Genomic DNA, 13,217 nt, shown 5'->3' on the forward strand with positions numbered 1-13,217 from the left:
CCTAAACAGATGACTGCGCTGTGCATTTTATTTTAGAATTTACAAGTGCTTTTAAATGGGTTATTGCATTCTGTGAGGTAGGATACTGTAATACCACTTTACAAACGAGGAATTTGTCGTTTCTGTTAAAACAGCTTTGGAAACCAGGAGTCGTAGGTTTCTGCTGTTTGGAAGTGTTAACATTCTTTTCAATTCTCTCGGTGGCTAGCACAATGCTCAGGCGTGTAGCAGCTGATCAGTTAATGACATGCTTGCTGAATGAACAATTAGATTAACCGAAGGTTGACAAGATGTGAATGGAACTTGGTACTAAGTCAAAGTTAATACGAGACACCTATCGACAGAAGTGCTGCTGGCAGCCATTATCCTGAAAGCCGGTTCTCTTTCAAAGTTCTTAGGATCTGGGTTGTATGGAGCTCAGAGGGTTGTTTTCCCAACGAAATATTACAAGTGGTGATTAATTCAGCAACTTGCCCATCAAAGCCCATTTATCACACAATGAAATGAAAAGTTAAAGGAGACTTCATTTGAATTTTACAAATACTACAAAATTCATCTTTGCAACTTGGGGAAAAGGATGAATAAGGAAAAAGAAGTAAGTAGGTACTTGTGTAGAGATTTTGATAGAGTCTTGGACATTGACATTTAGAAACAGATGTTATGGCTTCTTTACTGTGTTGTTGCTATTTCTTCTACGGACATGGCATTGTTTTTCCTTTGATAGAAAAGTCTAGGATCTGTACCTCTCTCTCTTGTTTATATGATTGTGCATGTTCTTTGGCCCACACATGAAATGGAGAAGAGATTGGAAAGAAAGTGTTGTCTTTAAGTGTTCTCTGTGGTAACCAGGTAGGAGCTGAGGAGGGAGGAGGAATGAGAAAATCTGTGTGAGTTTTGCTGAAGTTAAATGAGTTATAAATGCTGAAAGACAAAGGAAAAAAGTAGCACGGCATGTGTATGGTCTTTTAGGAGAAAAGGGGGCGGGGGGAGAAAAAACCAATTGGTCAAATAGCTTTCCACTCGGTCACTGTTCCTAATGAGCTGGAGAGGGAAGGCAATCTCTGAGCATGAACCAGCGTAAATGGGGGAAGGGAAGATAACAGATTTATTTACTGCCTGTCATGTACCAGGTGCTAGTATAATATGTGTTAAATACAGGTCAAGTGTTTTGTAGTTTATCTTCATTTAAACCTCCCAGCAGTTCTGGGAGGTAGGCATTGTTATGCCCACAGTATTGAAGAAGAAACTGAGGCTCATAAAGGCCTCACTCGGATCATGCAGAACCAGAATGGAACCCAGTTTTACCTTGTTTGAACGTGCTTCCAATGAGTGGGGGTGGACTTGGTGGGTGTTGTCGGTGGGAAGTGAGTGGGGCTGCAGGAAAGAGCCTGCGTCCTCTCTTGTTTGTACTAGTCAGAACATTCAATGGAGGCATAGAGGAAGCTTCACTTGAGGCCTGACCTGGGGCTTCTATCTCCACGCCTCTTGTTTTACCAGGCGCTCTTCGTTCACGACAGCCTCTTAGATCCGAAAAGAAATTGCAAGGCGGCTCCACACTTGGTATGGAGAGTGTCGGAAGGTGGAGAGACGCCGGATGTTCGGGCTGCACGAGAGAGCCCAGAGGGCCACGGGAAGCCGGAAACAACTTGGGGACTGCCATCGGTGCGGGGGGCACAGTGGTGGCGTTGGGACGGAGTGGGTGGAGAGTACAAGGAGAAGTGGAAAGTGGCCATAAGAACAATAGAGCAAGGTGTTGGTGAGGAAGTCAGTGAGTGGGATGGGTGGGGTTCTGGAAACATACAGGGCTATGGTGTGCTGGTGGCCGTCAGCACGTGCCTCTGGGGTCTGTGGAAAATGGACTTTGATCTATCAGCTATGACTATTAGCTGAAGAGGCACGTTCAGCAAACATGCCAGAGTTTACCATTCCAAATAAACCCCATTCTGTCAGCTTTCCCCCGAGAGGGCAGATACAACTCCAGTGTGCCCCTGTCTCAAAACACCTTGAGAACACTTTCTAGAACTGCGTAGGAGCCTCAGGGACTCTCTTCCGCATTCCTTCACTGCCGACAAATCTTTGTTTTCCGGGAGTGGAATTTAATTCTGAGAAACAAACCAAGAATCAACCAGATGCGGGTCCCTGGATCACACCGGCGATCAAATGATGTAACTGAATTTGGGGTCGAAAATGACAAGTGACCGTAAAGTAATGAAGCTGATTTTCTCATGTCCTGGTACATTTATTTAAAAATTCACCCTCATAACACTGTAGTTGTATCCCACCTAATACTCTGTTTAATTTCAAAAGTTCCCTGTAAACCAGAGAATTCACAATGCAGGCCAGTCTGGCAGCTCTCCGGGTGAGCCGTGGACACAGACACACGTGCTTTCCTGCTTACCTCCAGTCGGCCAACTGCTGGGTGCCTGCCATGGTCTCGGGAATCACAGTCGCGTGCTGCACTGATGTGTGGGTGGCCACTCCGGTCAGCTGCTGCCATGCTGGGGGAAGCAGGATTTGCTGGGTCCCACTTGGCCAGGCCTGCTGCAGAACAGAGGACATGGGCCATCAACATGTTTGTTAATCACACAATCACTCAATAATGAGTCAAGCCCTTATTCTGTGCCCCAGGTTGTTCTGGACCCTGTGATGGGTGTCAAAGTGGAGACCTGGTCTTTGGCCTCAAAAACTAAGGTAAGGGGAGATAAAATTCACATCTGTGAACTACCTAGAAGATAATAAGTACATGGGCAAAGAGTCGTATGGAAGGGATTTATTCATGTTGAGGAATGATTTATTTATAATTTGCTCTAAGAACAGTGTTCACAGTTTCCAAAAGTTCGCATATTGATTTGTTCTGGCACACAACCATATGCAAGAGATTGAGACAGTTGAATTGGACCATACAAGGGTGACTTTTGCCCTCAAGAAGTTTTCCATCTAATATCCTTTATTTACTATTTTACCATTTGTTTATTAGAGTCGAGACCTCCAATTTGTGTTATCTTCTGAATCTAAGTTAGCATAATTCTTTACTTTTAATTAAAACTATGTATTTATTTAAGAGAGAGAGTGCGTGCGTGCAAGCATTGGAGGGAGGAAGGGAAGGAGAGAGAGAGAGAGAGAATGAATGAATGAATGAATCCCAAGTGGGCTCCATGCTGAGCCCAACATGGGGCTCGATCCCATGACCCTGGGATCATGACCTAAGCCGAAATCAAGATTTAGATGCTCAAATGACTGAGCCACCCAGGCACCGCTAAGTTAACATAATTCTGAGATCACCAAATATCTACTACTTGCCCACATCTGAGAGCAAGCAAGCAAGCATGAAATAAAATTCTTAGCTGGGACTATAAGCTTAATTGAGAATTACCTTGACCTTACCTCAAAGCAAAAATGAGATGTAGTTGGAGGGTCATAGCTTGATTCTACGTCAATATTAAGATTTTTCTAAGAAGTCTAAAATGAACTGTCCTGACTCTTCCTTGAAAAGACTCACGGTGGCGGGGGGGGGGTATATGTGGTGTTCTCTGCTTTCTATATTCTCAATCACTACCCTGCTTGCCTTTGGTTATCAAGTGATTCAGACTGAACACAGTTGTCCATAGTTGGACACTGAAAGGAACACCACTAAGGTAAAATCTCGGGCAGGTCAAGAATTTAAAGATGTATGATTTCAGTTATATCTCGTTCTTTCCACTGGGCTGGATATCGCTAACACTGGGTGATTTATGTAATATAGTGCTCCACAAACTGTATCTTTTTTTTTTTAGGCTGCATCTTTAATATGTGTGTTTTGGCTCATATGTACAAACACACACTTGGAAATGAATCACAAACTTGAGTCAAAGCGTTACAAAAAGTGATGTGCATAAAAATGATAAAAGCACATTTTATTTTATTTAAAAAATTTTTTTTTACATTTATTTATTCTTGAGAAACAGAGTGAGACAAAGTGTGAGCGGGGGAGGGGCAGAAAGAGAGGGAGACACAGGATCTGAAGCAGGCTCCAGGCTCTGAGCCGTCAGCACATAGCCTGATGCGGGGCTCGAACCTACAAACTGTGAGATTATGACCTGAGCTGAAGTCGGACGCTCAACCGACTGAGCCACCCAGGCACCCCAAGAGCACATTTTAGATCTGAGTGGATGGTTCACCTGGTCCATCCTTCTCATGGTGCAGAGGAGGCCCCATGAGGTCTCATACCTTTTTTACATTGCCTGTTTGCTTACTGATCTGTTTTGATACAGGCAAAAAGCTTAGGGACAACAGTTCATACAGAAAGTGCTTAATGTTTGTTGTAAGATGAAAGAAGCAATCCTACCAAGGCAATTAATTATAGTTAACTATATTTCAAGCTTACTGAATTCAGACACAGCAGAAAAATAATTTAATCGATCAATTAAAACAGTTACGAGCTCAAAAAGTTAAATGAATAACAATTTTGTTGGCAGTAACATTTAAACAACTTTGAAACTCTTTTCCGCTTTCTGGAAAAGCATGTGTTTTGACTGTCACTTTTAAATAATAAATCTTGATAACAGGTTAAGGACATTTTTTCCCCCACTCCCCTAAAATGGATGTTAGCATTTTACCTGTAAGAGACAGGGTAAAGGCTGTTTTTGACCCCTTTCACTGATGGACACGTTCAACTCATTTGAGATGACACTTCATACTTGCATAATGACTTGTATACACTTGTATAGTTTATAACTTTGTAATACATTTTTAAGATTACAGCCCATACTTCTTGGTGCCAAGCACAGAGCTAAGACCATAGATAGGTTTCTCACTTCATGCTAACACCAGTTCTGTGAGCTAAGGACTATTATTTTTTCCCATTTCTCAGATGGATAAACTGAACTACACAGAAACTAAATAACCTACCCAAAAAGGCAGTAAATTAAACGTATACATTTATTGCACTCCTTCTCTAAACCCAACTGAAATGATAGTGAAGGAATAAAAACATAATACAGAGATCCATAAGGACAGAAACAACAGGGGAGACAATAACCATTAGCAAAATTTTGGAAGCTGGGAAAGAGAAGGGCAATTACGGAGTCAGAAGACTGGGGCATCTAAGGTCAAGTCTGCATATTAAACCGTGAGATTCCTTTACCCCTCAGGTTGCAGATCCCTGGTATGTAGGCTTACACCGTCCCTCCCCACTCCCCACCAAAGCAGGAGGCAGGAAGATCCTCTCTAGGAAAACCCACAAGTCCAAGATAAAGAACTACAAACACATGTGAGGAGTAGGGAGTCTGCCAATGACAATCACGGGCTCACCCCTCTCAGACTAGAGAGACCACATTCAACAGTCCTGCCCCTTCTGCAGCTTTCAAATTAGCTTTCCAGTGCTCCAGTCTTAAATACAAGTGAACAGCCAACGATAACCAGATGTTAAAGGAAGCTTCTAACATCAAAGTCTAAAGCAAAACAAGAAACTCAGAGGAAACAAAAACAGTGTAGGAATCAGAAGAAAATTTCCAAAAATTTATACTGTACACAGAGTTAAAAAAATGTTTATTTTGTTTCAATCATATATATATATATATATATATATATATATATATATATATGAAACAAGGTCATATATAGGAATATATATTTATATATCCATATCTGTATTCAGAGAATAAGAATTCTTAGAAATGAGAACTATAACAAATTAATTCCATAGAAGTTTTTTTTTTTTTTAAAGTTTATTTATTTTTGAGAGAGATAGAGTGTGCGAGCAGGGGAGGGGCAGAGAGAGAGAGAGAGAGAGAATCCCAAGCAGGCTCCACCCTGTCAGCTCACAGCCCGACATGGGGCTCAATCTCACAAACTGTGAGATCATGGCCTGAGCCAAAATCAAGAGTCAGATGCTTAACTGAATGAACCATGCAGGCGCCCTTCCATAGAAGGTTTTAAAAAAAGCTGAGAAAATCTCAACTGTGGTAAGATAGCACAGATAGAATAGAGAGAGAGAAAATGGTGGGGAGTGGGGGGAGATACATGAAAATCATTATATCGATTCAGGAGTGCCAACACCCAATGAAGAATTTCACAAAGAAGGAGTGAAAATGGATGGGAAAAAATTAACGAAGGAAAAATAAAAACTTCCATACTGACAGGGCAAAAACAGTGTTCAGGACAATGTATAAAGAATCACCCATGGGAAAGCATATAGATTATGAAATTTCAGACCATTGTGGACAAGGAGAGTCTTAAAAAGTTCTCAGAGGAAAAAACAACAGACACAACTTGTCAATAAGCTGAAACACGTCAACACATCAGACACCCAAACCGTGACTGGCTCTGGAGGAATCTGGGGTTGCATATAAATGTACAGAGAGGGAACCAACCAAATGAAAAAATGAAACCGCCATCAACTCCAGGAAAAACAAGTTGTCTAGGAAAAGAAATAGAATCATAGTATGCTGTGAGGCTCAACTGAGAATATTATACAATACTGATGGTAGTAAGTATTAATAATGCAGAGTGGTGGAATAAGAAACTTCCATGGTAAGAATGGGGGAAAGGAAGAGAGAGAACGAGTGAGAGAGAGAGAGAGCATGACTGCGTGTGTGCTGTTGGGTTGGGGTGGGTTAGGGGGCTAAGTCTTTATCTTCCACAGTAGGAAGTCCATTGATACACAAAATGGGAATATCAGTAAAAAGCAGTTTAAGCACGTTATTTAGAAACATGGGAGTTAAATAACGAAATAAAAGACTTGGGGCACCTGGGTGGCTCAGTCAGTTAAGCATCTGACACTTGGTTTCAACTCAAGGCATGATCTCATGGTTCATGAGTTGAAGCTCCACATCGGGCTCTGTGCTGACAGAGCAGAGCCTGCTTGGGATTCTCTCTCCCTCTCTTTCTGCCCCTCCTGAGCACTCTCTCTCTCTCTCTCTCAAAATAAATAAACTTTATAAACAAACAAAAGAGTTTAAAAATTATTTGGGGGAAGTGGAAATTAGGGGTGGGATAGAGCAGGCAACCACTATTTTCTTAGAAGTCTGTGGACTCATTTCACTTTAAAAATTAGGTACATGTGTTAATTTGAAAAAAATGTTAAATTCGAAAGTAGGTTCCCTACAGTTATGTAGCTGGTAAGTGGTGGGACTGGCTTCTCTGACTTCCAGGCAATCAAATTTCAGAGCCCATGTTCTCACCAGTGTACTACCTTACTTTATGGAGAGGATGCGCAGAAACGATGGCTCTATTCAGGACCAGGGCTGGTGGTGAAGGCATAAAAGTCACATGAAAAAGTGTTCCTTATTCATGAACAACCCAGGCACCAAGCAAGACAGAAGCAGATAGCAAGACAGAATGGCTGGAGGGACTGCTTGCTGAAAATGTTACCAGAGGAGGTAATGAATGAGAAGCACTGAAGTTTTGTAATTTGGATGGCTGAAAAAGTTCTAGGGAGACATTTGAAGGGATTCGGGTGCTAAGACTAGAAGCATGCATAGACCTTCAAAAGGCTGGGGTCTAGAAGGATATGGCAAACCTCCACCTCTTGGGGGCGCTCTGAATTTCTGTTCCAGCCTTGCGAGTCCAAGGGGGTTTTGGATCCTGCCAACTTGAAAAGTGAGCTCAATTCAATACTGTCTCAATCAAGAGCTGTATGTTCCATCTCTCTGCCTTTATCCACTTATCCACAATCTCTGATGTGGTCAAGGTGTGAGTGCAGGCCCCAGGCATGGGACGACAGAGGGGACAGCCCCCTGTGGGTAGTACCAGCAAGGCTGGGACTGGCAAGACAGTTGGTAAACATCACTCCCGTATCATGTAAACAAGAGGGTGTGATTTCACTCCGGCCTCCCACGTACACATCCTTGGGGAACCCCGGAGAGACTGCTTCCCTTCAAAGGACATGGGGTGCTGCTGGAAGGTGGGGAGGAAAAAGCAAAGCAAACACAACTAATGTGGGATGGATTCAAATGACTCCGTTCCTAAACCTTCACAAATAAAAACCTTGAAAAGATTTAAATATTTTAATATTTTTTAAATGTTTGTTTATTTTTGAGAGAGAGAGGGAAAGAGGGGGAGAGAGAGAGAGAGAGAGAGAGAACATGAGCAGGAGAGGGGCAGAGAGAGAGGGGGAAACACAGAATATGAAGCAGGCTCCAGGCTCCGAGCTGTCAGCACAGAGCCCGACGCAGGGCTTGAACTCACGACCCATGAGATCATGACCTGAGCCGAAGTCGGACTCTTAACCAACTGAGCCACTCAGGCGCTCCTAAGGTGTAAATATTTGTAAAAAGAACGATGCCCACTTTTCAACGATGTTTAAAGGAAAGAATAATATCTGGGGTGCCTCTGCCTGATACCTAGCAATTTACCCAGAGAAAAATGAAGGCACTAGTTTAAATGTTTAGTTATTGTTCTTTTATAGCCACCATACTAGTTTTATAAGTCAGCTTGCTTTTGTCCTTTGAAGGGATATTTAAAAATACCTAGGAGAGAGCTCCCCCTTTACACTAACACACTGGCACGGATTAAGTGACAAACAGAGAAAGAAAAAGCAACCAACCGACAGAAAGACACAACGTGATCCTGGATAGGGCAGGAAGTTGTTTTCACCTAATACAAGAAATCTTTGCATGTGGAGGCGCATTGGTGTTCCGTGTCCTTTTTAATGGCTATGTGGTGTTCCGTTTTGCGTACACATCCATTTATTTAACAGATCTCCTACTGATGGACATTCAAACTGCTTCCAGCAGCTCCCCGTTATAAACACTGCAGTGACTAAAATCTTTGCACATGTAATTTTTATTTCCGCTCCTGATTACAGCTTTGGGTTAAGCCCGCTTGGAGATTTACAGCACTCTAGGGACTCTTTTTCAAGTGGGCAAAAAGGCAAAGCTCTTCCCTGCTATGATTAAAAGACAAACAAATTCAGAAATGCTGAGCCTGTTGGTTTGCACCAAACTGAACAACGGAGAAAGCTGAGGTTAGCTAATAAGAATGCTAATTATTGTTTCTTTCAGAAATGATTTCTGGCTTACCGGGGTTAAGTGCGCCAACGAAAAAAGATCTGTAAGTACATGTGAGTTCTCTAGGTTTTGGCTCGCAGAGGAGGAGCACTGGGAGGCTGGTCTGGGTTTCTGCCACTCAGATAAAGTACGAACAAGCTATGCTGCCCCCAGAGTGAGCCTGTGGTTCCTTCTCTTGATCTTTCTCGGCTTTTTCCGAACTCCCTACTATGAAACCGTGCGAGCAAAAAGAAGCCATGAGGACCAGTGAGAGAGGGAAGAAAAGGCTTGCTTTAAGTACAGAAGATTCTCTGTTTATAAATTTTCAGCAACAAAATTTGGTGTGCCACCAGAAGCTGGTGTTAGTGTCACTGCGGAGTCAATTTGCACTTAAGAACAGAGATGAAGAATGGTTAATATCAACCTGAAATAAGCTGTTCCAGGAAACAGAAGAAGAGGTTAATAATATCCCACACATTTTATGAGACGGGGTAACCTCGATGCTCAAGTTAGATAAGGATTCTATAAGAAAGAGAAATTATATGCCATTTCTCACTTCTGGACATAGAAATAAAAACACTAACCACATATTTACAAACAGCCCAATACTGGAAAGCATACAAGCATATCAAACGAACATGATTAAAGCTCATCTTGGAAATATAAGGATAGTTTAACATTAAGAACCTGTTAATGTAACGTGTCACATTAATAGATTAATGAACAAAAAACACAAGTATTTTAACAGATGCAGAAAGAACGTGTGACATAACTCAATATTCATTAAAAGATTAGCAAGCTTGGGAAAGCTGTCTCCACCCAATATTGATAGCAGACCAAATATGGCAAAGAGCTAGAAGAATTTCCTGTAAAGTCAGGGACCAATTAAGGATGTCCAGTGTCAACACTGTTAGTGATCATTGTTTTGAGGTGCTGGCAGCACAGTAGAATAAGGAGTGTAAAGGAAGAAACAAAGCTAGTAAGATGGTCCATAGAAGAAATCCAAGGGAATTCCCAGAAACAATCATAACTAATCAGAGTTTAGGACTTCCAGATAACAAACTCAGTAGACCAAAATCAGTTTTAGTCCTATAAACCAAAACCAAATACTTGGAAAATAAAATCAATAAAATTATTAATAGCAAAACCTGTAAAATATTTAGGAACTGTTCTCACAGAAGAAAACTTTAATAAAAAGAGTGAAAGATAACATATACAGTTATGCCGTGTTTGTGCCTGAAATGACTTAATGCCATAAGGATGTCAGCTTTTCCTAAAGTAAATATAGATTTAGCCCCAGTCTAGTAAATGCACATCAGGGTTTTCTGTTTTTAAAAGATGATTGCTAAAAAAAGAGAAAAGAAAAAAGAGAAGACAGTTGCTAATTGCTGTGCGACTCTGAGCCAATGACTGTTTTGTTTGTAACAGTGACGTTTAAATTCATATGAAAAGTGAAGGGACAAGGACAGACAGGGGACTTTTGAAAAATGAAACAGGAACAGGGCTTTCCCAATCAGACAGCAAGGCAGGTGTTAGTTATCACAGTTAAGACGGCAGGATGAGGAAGGCCGTGGAAAAGAGAGCACAAACAGACCTGTACAGTTTCACTACGTTAAAATTAAAACCAAAAACTTTTTTTTTTTTAATGTTCATTTATTTTTTTTCAACGTTTTTTTTTTTTTTTTTTTTTTTATTTATTTTTGGGACAGAGAGAGACAGAGCATGAACGGGGGAGGGGCAGAGAGAGAGGGAGACACAGAATCGGAAACAGGCTCCAGGCTCCGAGCCATCAGCCCAGAGCCTGACGCGGGGCTCGAACTCACGGACCGCGAGATCGTGACCTGGCTGAAGTCGGACGCTTAACCGACTGCGCCACCCAGGCGCCCCATGTTCATTTATTTTTAAGAGACAGAGCATGAGCAGGAGAGGGACAGAGAGAGAGGGAGACACAGAATCCAAAGCAGGCTCCAGGCTCTGAGCTGTCAGCACAGAAGGCTGACATGGGGCTCGAACTCACAGACTGCGAGATCATGACCTGAGCTGAAGTCGGATGCTCAACCAACTGAGCCACCCAGGGACCCCCAAAACTTCTTTTTTTTTAAAAATAAAGTTTATTTATTTTGAGAGAGAGAGAGAGTGAGTATGAGTGAGCAGGGGAAAGGCAGAGAGAGGAAGAGAGAGAATCCCAAGCAGTCTCCGTGCTGTCAGCGCAGAGCCTGATGTGGGGCTTGAGCTCATGAACCGTGAGGTCACAAACTGAGCCGAAACCAACAAGTCAGAGGCTTAACCGACAGAGCCACCCTGGTGCCCCCAAACCAAAAACTTCTATTCAACACAAGATACCGTAAGTCAAGTGTCTGTAGGAACACTCTGAGAGAAGGCTTTGGGAACCTACCTTATTTAAAAATAAATGTGCTTCTAAACGGACAACATGTAGGTTAAGCTGTCCTTGATGCCCAGTGATAGAAATGAAAGTATGGGGCAATGTGGCATGGTGGTTAAATACAGATGCCAGCATCTGACCTCCAGGGTTCGTGTCCTGGTTCTGGCACCTATTTGCTGGGGGACTCTGAGCCAGTGATTGTGCCTGCTCTCCGTATTTGTCAACTGGAGACAAATACCTTACGTATCGTGCTGTTGTGGGGATTAAATCAATTAAACAGTTACAGAGTGTCTGGCATAATGATGATGTATTTGTTCAAGTGCCGTTAAGGATGGATTACTGTTATCACTGCATCCCTACGTTACCTTAAACTTCCACAACACTTGACACATTTCCAACCACTGTCACCTCTTGTGCTCTCCCTCTACCATTGGAGTACCTATGTGAACAGATAAGGAAGGTTCCAGCTCACAGCTTCTGTGATCCTGGTTTTGCAACTCCTTATAAAATAAGGAGATAAATCTCCAAGGCTCCTTTTGGCTCTAAAAAAAAAAAAATCATTTCTATCTGGTAAGAAAGAAATTTGAGGCAAAGAAATGTTAACTGACTTGCCTTAGGTCACACAGTTATTAGTAGAGTTAGGATTAAAACCTATGTCTTCCATATTAATTTGCATTATAAAGCCACAATAGTTAATAATAATTTCCCCAGACTCTCCCTATGTCTAAATTTCTTCTTGGAATTATAAGCAAGATAACGTAGGGAGGTGACTCACCGAGGGATCATTCAGAATATTACTGGTATCTTCTAATGAGTCCAAGCACCTAACTCATTACCACGGAGGGAATTAGCAGAGATATATCTCTTTTGTGAACAACATTAACAGGGATAATGGCAATACCAGTAATAATAAAGAAGGAATTACCTGGGCCAGCAGACCTGGTTGGATCTGAAGGGGCTGTGCTCCCGGGGCTTGAGTGACGAGGGGAACCGCATTCTCCATTCGCACGGAATAGCCAGCGTGCTTAGAGGGAGAGGCCTGCAGCCCTGTTCCGGACAGCGGCAAGGGAGAGAGGGGTTGGTGAGCGGCTGGAAACAGCTGGACGCGGAGAACCTTCCTAGCCAGCTGCGTCCGCTCCCGTCTCCCCTTCGCACCAGTCCCCGCCAGGTTATCACCTGGTCCTTTGCAAGTCTCCCCTTCAGTTTCCAACTTAAAAATGTTAAAGCCACAGAAACCAACTTGGAATGTTTTCGGAGACTAGGAGGTCAAATTAAGGAGTCTGTAAAGCCAAAGATGGAACGGTTATGCTGACAAATTACACCAGAAAGACAGCTTCTGACATGAAAATACACTGGTGTATGTCAGAGCAGGGGTGTCGGGGAATAGCCTGTGAATCCACTGGAAGCCCTCTGTCTGGAACTGAGCATCCACACACAGGCTCACACCACAGGGTGTCACGTTTGGGAACAGATACGGAGCTTTCCGTAGACCCTGAGACCTCGTACACAGTCAAGCCTGGCTGGTTCTTAGAACTTTCAGGAGAAGAGTGTTGAGGTGCATGGCTAAAGAATCATTTGGGGGACAGGCGTGGGAGGTCCTTTTTGGACAGATTCATATTCTTCGTGAGAACTGGACCCAGTTGGCTGTCAGAGAGTGGCAAGCCCCGAGGACATTTCACTGGAGGAAATACAAGCTGACATCAGCCTAACAAGAAGAACACAGACAACGTGGGTATTTACAGACAGCTGGCCTGGGACAAAAACACCAGCAGGTGGGGAGAAAAACAACTTGGTGCTGAAGCCTAAGTCCTATTGTTTCTAGGCTGGCCAGAGTAGGAGAGGGGCCCTGACGTTCAGCAATGCCAGTG

The 13,217-nt window shown here is 42.7% G+C and overlaps 1 protein-coding gene across 9 annotated transcripts in view; it reads right to left on the reverse strand.

Moving 5' to 3' along the window:
• HIPK2 (homeodomain interacting protein kinase 2) overlaps positions 1 to 13,217 on the reverse strand; it is a 184,083-nt gene that overhangs the window by 29,962 nt on the left and 140,904 nt on the right. For 5 of the 9 annotated variants that reach the window (XM_042926327.1, XM_042926296.1, XM_042926273.1 and 2 more), the window contains 2 exons: positions 12,275 to 12,396; positions 2,399 to 2,541 (listed from right to left, as the gene is read on the reverse strand). In XM_042926327.1, the coding sequence (XP_042782261.1) occupies positions 2,399 to 2,541; positions 12,275 to 12,396 (265 nt within the window). The remainder of the gene's footprint in view (positions 1 to 2,398; positions 2,542 to 12,274; positions 12,397 to 13,217) is intronic. The other 4 variants (XM_042926307.1, XM_042926278.1, XM_042926318.1 and 1 more) reach the window with 1 other exon arrangement.

Source organism: Panthera leo, chromosome A2 (assembly GCF_018350215.1).
Source record: "Panthera leo isolate Ple1 chromosome A2, P.leo_Ple1_pat1.1, whole genome shotgun sequence".
In the NCBI taxonomy this organism is placed as follows: Eukaryota; Metazoa; Chordata; class Mammalia; order Carnivora; family Felidae; genus Panthera; species Panthera leo.